The 8,274-nt window shown below is 43.8% G+C and overlaps 1 protein-coding gene across 2 annotated transcripts; it reads right to left on the bottom strand.

The window, feature by feature from the left end:
- Window positions 1–203: 203 nt before the first annotated feature.
- On the bottom strand, window positions 204–5,906 carry Mc5r (melanocortin 5 receptor). Of its 2 annotated transcripts, XR_385979.4 has the most exons (3): window positions 4,925–5,906; window positions 2,826–3,977; window positions 204–2,704 (listed from the first exon to the last, which is right to left on the bottom strand). XR_385979.4 is itself a non-coding variant. In NM_013596.3 (2 exons), the coding sequence occupies exon 2, from the start codon at window positions 3,935–3,937 to the stop codon at window positions 2,960–2,962; it is 978 nt and encodes a 325-aa protein (NP_038624.3). In that variant the 5' UTR covers window positions 3,938–3,977; window positions 4,925–5,139; the 3' UTR covers window positions 204–2,959. The 2 variants fall into 2 exon arrangements, 1 of the variants encoding a protein (NP_038624.3); NM_013596.3 differs by having other exon boundaries at window positions 204–3,977; window positions 4,925–5,139.
- Between the last annotated feature and the right edge of the window lie 2,368 nt (window positions 5,907–8,274).

Here is an 8,274-nt window from a genome sequence, read left to right as displayed (position 1 = left end):
AAGTATAAAGCTTATTTTATTTGTAGGATTAATATAATTTCGAATATCTATACTAAAGGCAATAAATGCTGTCAAGTAAACTCACCAATGAACGTACATTCTCATTTTGTAATATCTACCAGAAAGTTTCCAGAAAGATGAAAAAAAAAAAAAAACCAACACTCCAAACCAAATCTCACAACTCCAAATGACCAATTCAAATGTATAGTTTAGTCCATCCATTTTATTAATTATATACATGTTTATTAGTACAAATTGAATCATCCTTCTACTTTACTAACAATTTCTTTGGACACATATTTTACAGCAAATACGTTTCCCACAGAGACATAAAGTTAACATACAATGTCACATGTTTCACATGCATGTCTATTCTTTTGCTAAGGGACCTTCATGCAAATGCATTTCCAACAGAAAACTAACATACAATGCCACATGTTTGGCAAGCATGTGTATTCTTTTTTGTTCTTGTTAAGGGGACTTCATTTTGAGGTTGGCTTATTTTCATAAATGTAACAAGTTACTACAGGCATATATTTTCCCAAACACAACAACAGTTGAACACAACAGTTGGGCTATATTGTTTACATAGAGATTAAAATGCAGTTGAGCCTGTTCTTAAATACCTTAATTGTAGTAAGTCATTTAAGCACCCAGAGAAGAGAATCAGACTAGTGACAGTTGGGTGTCCAGACAAGCAGTGTGACCACCAACATCAATGTCTTATTCTTCCCCTGTGATCAGGACTAGAGTCACTTTGCTTAAGATTACTCAAGGACTCTAGGCAGAAAATTCAACTTGGAAATTACAAACACCGCAAGCGCTTGCTCTGTACAGAGGAGAGGAAGCCTCAGACACCCCATATCCCAGTCACATCCACTGTGACAGTGGACTCGGATTCCTATAATGGCTACAATGTGAACTCGGCTTCCTATAATGGCTACAATGAGAACTTTTACTTCCTGCGTGTGAATATTCAGCAGCTATGAACAGGAAACATTTTGAAAGGTTAGAGGCTCTTTGCAAATCAGTTGCAAACAATCTGCTTGTTTTCCACTTTGTAAAGATTTGGACATCTCATTCACCTTACTGTTAACACCAGCACTATGGTTTTTGTTTTTGTTTTTCTTTGCTGAGCTTCTAAAGAGATCATTCTCATAAGCTAATTATGACACCATACTATAGAAAGTCCTTCTGCTCTTCCAATCTTCTGTAGACAGGACCCCTCTTACACCCACAGTTCACTGTGGGATGACCTGTATGTCCGCTGCCTTATTTACATTTCTCTTTCATTTGGAAGCAGCCTAGATGTCAAGTATCCAACCACAGAGAAAACACTAATTCCAGCATATTACTGCGAAACCGAACCTGTGAGCTGGAGGGACTCGTACCCTTTGCTTCAGATGAAGATCCCAAAAATAACAGCACTGGAACACAAGGGCGATTTTGTTTACATAGAGATTAAAATGCCGTCAAGCGTGTTCTTAAATACCTTAAAATAAAGGTCAGGATTTGTAGCAAGTCATTTTAGCACCCAGAGCAGAGAATTAAGACTCGTGATAGATAGCTGGGTGTCTGGACAAGCAGTGTGACCACCAAGATCAATGTCTTATTCTAACCCTATGATCTTCGCTGGGATCCAGAGGGCCACGTGGCTCTGTTGAGCACAGCAAGTCTCTTGGCATCCAAAACACTGCTCTGGCCACTGACACCTGTACCCTTCCTTCATGTGTGATCCCACCCATGTGAAATAGTTCTTTTAAATAACAAAAACAAACAAACAAACAAACAAAACCCATCCTGTATGTTTTTCAAATTTTACAAGAAGTTCTCCTTTTTTTTTTTTCAGGTAGTTTTTTTTTTTTTTTTTTTTTTTTGGCCATTCTGAGAGGTCAGCACAGAGGTGGAGCCTGGGGAGGAGGGAAAGGCACACAGCCAGTGTCAGGGTTGGTGCTTGAGCTTTCGTCCCTTTCCTCTACTCCAGACTGGAGAAAATGGCTTGTCTTTGCTGTGGACCGGGCCTTTGATGGTTGCTAGGGGCAGGTTGCTAGGGGCAGGTTGCTAGGGGCAGGTTAAGATGCTTCAAAGCATCCAATGTGGACTTTTCAGACACCAAGAACTGATAAATGATTATGTGTGAGAAAGCCATTCTAGTTTGACTCTGGGTGGCACATGCTAAATGGAGTGAGGGCGAGTTTGTACCTAGAGTCGCCATGTGACCGCCCCCAAATTTCTTGGAAACACTGAATTGAGTCAAAAAAAAAAAAAAAAAAAAAAAAAGACAGCGAGAGGCATGGAGGTTTTCACAAAACACGAAGCAAGGTGTTTAGCATAGAAGTTCTATGTCTGAGTAAGTCCAAAACTATGAAGGACAGGAGTTTAAGTAGTTAAAGTTGGTCCCCCCCAGACAATTCTGAATGCAAGCCATAGGGCCAGAAGTCTAGGATAGGGGAACTGTAGTAAAAAAATAAAAAATAATGGAATTCTCAAATAAGAAGGAGCCGGATGTCTCTCCATTCCTGAAAAGAATGTAAAAGGTGCATCCTGCAAACATGGACAGCAGCATGGAGAAAGCTAAACCAAACACAAAAGCCACTCATGGTGATATAAGCTTCCACAGTGGTTTGTACAATGACAGCTCACCCAGGAGATTATGCATCTCCTCAGGTCACTTACCAAGTCAGGCAGAGCATGGTGAAACCTCCTAAAAATGGAATGGGGAGCAGAGAGTGAGCAAGGAATAAGAAAATAATAATAATAATTTAAAAAAACACACAAATTGTCACAGACCATTTCCACCACGGAGACAATTCACATGTGCATACCTCGGACACACAATAACCAAACGGAGCTGCAAAGGGGGCGAGGAACAATACATCTGAGAGCCTTAGCAGCCTTGCTCATGCCTTGGCTGAACCTAATTGACTGAGAGACGAGAGCCACTGAGAGAGGAAGGCGTTTAATACCCGCCAAGGAGCCTACAAGGTCGCCGGAATCCGTGACAACAGACGATCTCCTTAAAGGTCCTCCGCATCTCTTGGCTGCGGAGGGCGTAGATGAGAGGATCGATCACGGAGTTGCACATGATGAGTATAAGGTACATGTTGAAGTAAGACATAAAGCAAGAGCAGTAGACGTTCTGAGGGCAGGAGATCATTAAGATAAGGTGAAGAAAGAAGGGAGACCAGCAGACAATGAAAATCCCCAGTAGCATGGTGAGGGTAATAGCCCCCTTCATGCTGGTCCTTTGCCTCACGGAGTTGTATCTGGGGGAAGCTGCTATCCGCTTGACATGGTTCCGGGCCAGGAGGAACATGTGTATATACAGAGACACCATGAAGAACAGCATGGTGAAGAACATGGAGATGAGGCAAATGATCACATACTTGGACTCATAGTAGATGATGAAAACAATGCCGCAGCTTATGCAGAAGGTCCAGATGCAGGCGATGATCACCCCCGAGCGCCTCGCGGTCATGATGTGGTGGTAGCGCAAGGCATAGAAGATGGTGATGTACCTGTCCACCGCAATGGCCAGCAAACTGCACATCGAGGCCACCACAGAGATGCAGATCATGGAGTCGAACACGTTGTCGATGTGTCGCACAAAGGTGTCGGCTATCACCAGGTGTTTATTATTTAGCAAGTATATGGTGACAGTCTCCCAGGCATTGGACATGCTCACCAGCATGTCGGCCACGGCTAAGCTGCCCACAAAGAAGTACATGGGTGAGTGCAGGTTTTTGTTCTTTACTATGGCCCCAATGACCAGGATGTTCTCTAAGAGGCTGACGAGACCCAGGGTCAGGAACACCTCCACGGCAATGCCCATTTCTTCACAGGCCAAAGACTTGTTCTTGACATTTGATCCTAAAATGCCATCCTCTGAGGCGTTCAGGGTAAGATTCAATACAGTCAGGGTGGAGGAGGAGTTCATTGCTGGAAGAGAATGCCCCCACTTCTTGGCATCGGATTTACTGTAAGACAGGTTTGTTTGCCGTTGTTATTATGATCTCAAGAACATAAGCGTATACCACAGCACAGAGTGTGCCTACCGTACCAAAACCAAGTGCATCTACGGAAATGGCTGGATAGACACAGGTATACTGGGGTCGTGACCCTGCTTGGCCTCGGGGCCCCTCGTGCCTCAAATTCTGTCCCTCTAATACAAGCCTGGTGTCTTCACAGGCTTCTTCCACTTACTCACATTCTGTCACGCTCGGCTTACAGTGTTTCTGTGAAGCTTCCATTTTTATGCAAAGTACAACTTCTCTTTTCATGTCTGATTTTTTTGACACCTAAGTTCTCAGAGGATCTCCTGAACCCTATCCAAACTCCATCAAAGGTCCCAGGCAGTCTCCAGATTTTCACATTATTGGGCGACTGCATCATATTTTGCTCAAGTGAGCCCAGATTGCTGGAGAACATATAAACACTCCATTAAGGAAGACAGATTTGTCTGTGTTCTTATCATTAACCAGGACTCTCCTCGAATCCTCAATTCATGCTCTCTGGTGTCATGAAGGACTGGAGCAAAGGGGTGGCTTAGCTTGAACATAAACCCAAAGTTACCACCTCCAATAGATAAGCTTACTTTGCAGTACGTTAAGTAGAGAAAAACAACAGTACTCTCCCCTCAATAAATATTTTCCTTGAATTCTGAATGGTCTGAATTTCACTGAGTCTGAATGCTATTTTTAAAAGTTCCACACGAGCACAGTGTGAGGAAATAATTATGAAATGTTAGAACAAAACACATTCAGAGAGCCATCGTATTAGCAATGAGGTAGAACTATCAGATTGTAATCATTTGCAATACATTTACACTTCAGAGGTATAGATAGACCCATTCTACTGTTGCATTAACCACACCATCCAGCTGCCTTAAAAAAATTAAAAAATCTCAAAGCACAAGCTGGCTCACCCATTCTGCTCTGCTCCGCGCAAAGGTAAGCATGATTCTTCACGGGTTCCAGGCGGTTTCTGGGAGTTGAATCTTCTGTTTACCGGGCTCTGGTCTTGCATCCGAGCCAGGAGCCCTCACTGGACGCTTCGCTCTGCCTGGGCACCTGATGTCCACCTAGGCGGACCTCGGCGAGAGAGTAGGGCCATTGCCAGGGCGCAGTCTCCTCCCGACCTAAACTAGCACCTCACCACTCGGCTTTTAAACAGCCTCCACCCGCCCATATCGCCGCCTCTCGGACTTCAGAGTTCTCCAGCAACTTTGCAGTCACCAGCTTGGGAGCCTAGGAGTTGTGTGTGCAGTGCCACCTAGTGGTCCACCACTAGGTTGTTGCAACGCACAGCCTTTAGCTCTGAGGTGCTTCCAATTTAACAAATCTTTTCCCTTCGGTGCGCACAGATGGATTTTTCCAGTTGATGATTCTTTATCTTCCCCCACCCCCCGCCCCGCCACTTTCTTCTAACTCGCTGATTAAAATTCTGCCCAGTTCAATGACTTGATCTGCCCTGTTCTTTGTCTTTCCGCTACAGTGGCTCACCGGTGTGCCTGATACTTCTTTGGAAAAGCCAGAGCCTAGAAGATCTACTGAGATTTGGACACACTCACACACCGAGAGACAGAGACAGACAGAGACAAGGAAACAGAGAGACTGGAGGAAAAGGGATAGACAGAAAATGCAGGTTTGGGGGGGGGGCGGGTATCATGTCACAGGGAGAGACAATCTGAAATCTGTGACGGGGTTTCTTAACTTCAGACTAATCCTCTGTACTGCAAAAGAGACCGGCTGGCAGAAAACACCCTACAATCTAAGTATTATCCAGAGTCCCCATCTCCAAGATCAGGGAGGGATCTGCAAAAGATGCGGGCTTCACAATAAAGTGCTGAAAGTGGAGTCTTCACAAAAGCCAGTTATCTGCCCCACCTCCACCCCCACCCCAGGCATGGTGGGGTTGATCTGTGAGTGCAATATAAAGGTGCTGGGTGGAGATGCACTGAACTGTTTTTTCTTAATTTTTTTTTAACTACAGCAAGTGACTGCTTTTGTTATTCCCGGATGAGAGAGAGGGTGGGGTGAGGGAGAGGGAAGAGAGGGGAGAGGAGGAGGGGAAGAGGGGTAAGAGGGGGAGGGGAGGGGAGGAGGAGGGAATACAGCAAGATCAAGTTTCTAACTTTGGGAAGCATAGGATTTGAAGGCTGGCAGCCCACCTGAGGAACCCTGCTCCAGGAATGGTTCCTTCCTTCAAGATGCTATAGACGCTTCAAGATTTCAGCTTTAAAACACGCATGGTCATATACCTCCAGAATCGTTTGTTTGGTTGGTTTGGGGGGTGTGGGTTGGTTTTTTTTTTTTTCCTCAAGATTGCTTTGGCTATCCAGGATCTCTGTACGCTCATGTTTGTTGGTTGGTTGGTTGGTTGGTTGTAATTTTGTGAAGTGTATTATTGGAAGGAAATTGGATGGAAATTGCAATGAATCTGCAGATTGATTTTGGTATTATAGCCATTTTCACAATATGCTGATCCATCTTCTAGTGTCTTCGACTTTTTTCTTCAGTGGTTTTAAATGTTTCATTGCATAGACCTTTTACTTCCTTGCTTAGGTATATTTTTAGTCTGTTGCAAATGGAATTGCTTCCCAGGTCTCTTTATGGGATGCGTTTTACTGTTATACAGGACGGCTGCTGGGTCTGATATGTTAATTCCATACACTCTCACTTTGCTGTGTTTTTTTCTGGATCCAAACTCTTTAGGATCTCTTACATATACAAGTGCATCAGTTACAAACAGGATAATTTGATTTCTCCCTTAAAAAAAAAAACAGGCAGTGGTGGCACATGTCTTTAATCCCAACACTTGGGAGGCAGAGGCAGGCAGATTTCTGCGTTCAAGGCCATCCTGGTCTACAAAGTGAGTTCCAGGACAGCCAGGGCTACATAGAGAAACCCTGTCTTGAAAAACAAAACAAAACAAAACAAAAACAAACAAACAAACAAACAAACAAATTTGTATCAAAGGCTGGAGAGATGGCTCAGTGGTTAAGAGCACTCACTGGCTTTTCTTTCTTTTTTTTATTATTTTTATTAGATGTTTTCTTCATTTACATTTCAAATGCTATCCCAAAAGTCCCCTATACCCTCCCCCCCGCCCTGCTCCCATACCCACTCACTCCCACTTGTTGGCCCTGGCATTCCCCTGTACTGGGGCATATAGTTTGCTAGACCAAGGGGCCTCTCTTCCCAATGATGGCCGACTAGGCCATCTTCTGCTACATATGCAGCTAGAGACACCAGTTCTGGGGGTACTGGTTAGTTCATATTGTTGTTCCACTTATAGGGTTGCAGACCCCTTCAGCACTTGGGTATTTTTTCTAGCTCCTACATTGGGGGTCCTGTGTTCCATCCTAGAAATGACTGTGAGCATCCACTTCTGTATTTGAAAGGCACTGGCAAAGCCTCACAGGAGACAGCTATATCGGTCCTTTCAGCAAAATCTTGCTGGTGTATATAATAGTGTCTGCATTTGGTGGCTGGTTATGGGATGGACCCCTGGGTGGGGCAGTCTCTGGATGGTCCATCCTTTCGTCTTAGCTCCAAACTTTGTCTCTGTAAGAACTTCCATGGATATTTTATTCCCTATTCTAGGGAGGAATGAAGTATCCACGTGTTGGTCTTCCTTCTTGATTTTCTGTTTTAGAAGTAGTATCTAGGGTGTTCTATGTTTCTGGGCTAATATCCACTTATCAGTGAGTGCATATCAAGTGACTTCTTTTGTGATTGGGTTACCTCACTCAGGATGATATCCTCTAGACATCCATTTGCTCAAGAATTTCATAAATCATTGTTTTTAATAGCTGAGTAGTACTACATCTTGTAAATGTACCACATTTTCTGTATCCATTCCTTGGTTGAGGGACATCTGGGTTCTTTCCAGCTTCTGGCTATTATAAATAAGGTTGCTATGAACATAGTGGAGCATGTGTCCTTATTACCAGTTGGAACGTCTTCTGGGTATATGACCAGGAAAGATATTGCTGGATCTACCGGTAGTACTATGTCCAATTTTCTGAGGACCTGCCAGACTGATTTCCAGAGTGGTTGTACCAGTTTATAATCCCACCAGCAATGGAGGAGTGTTCCTCTTTCTCCACACTCTCGACAGCATCTGCTGTCACCTGAATTTTTGATCCTAGCCATTCTGACTAATGTGAGGTGGAATCTCAGGGTTGTTTTGATTTGCATTTCCCTGATGATTAAGTATGTTGAACATTCTTTCAAATGCTTCTCAGCCCTTCGGTATTCCTAAGCTGAGAAT

Source organism: Mus musculus, chromosome 18 (assembly GCF_000001635.26).
Source record: "Mus musculus strain C57BL/6J chromosome 18, GRCm38.p6 C57BL/6J".
In the NCBI taxonomy this organism is placed as follows: Eukaryota; Metazoa; Chordata; class Mammalia; order Rodentia; family Muridae; genus Mus; species Mus musculus.
The sequence above is the reverse complement of the archived record's forward strand: the minus strand, read 5'-3'. Positions and strand labels throughout refer to the sequence as shown.

Excerpts from the sequence above, each read along its gene's own strand:
- Mc5r (NM_013596.3), bottom strand. The coding sequence starts at position 3,937 with ATGAACTCCTCCTCCACCCTGACTGTATTGAATCTTACCCTGAACGCC.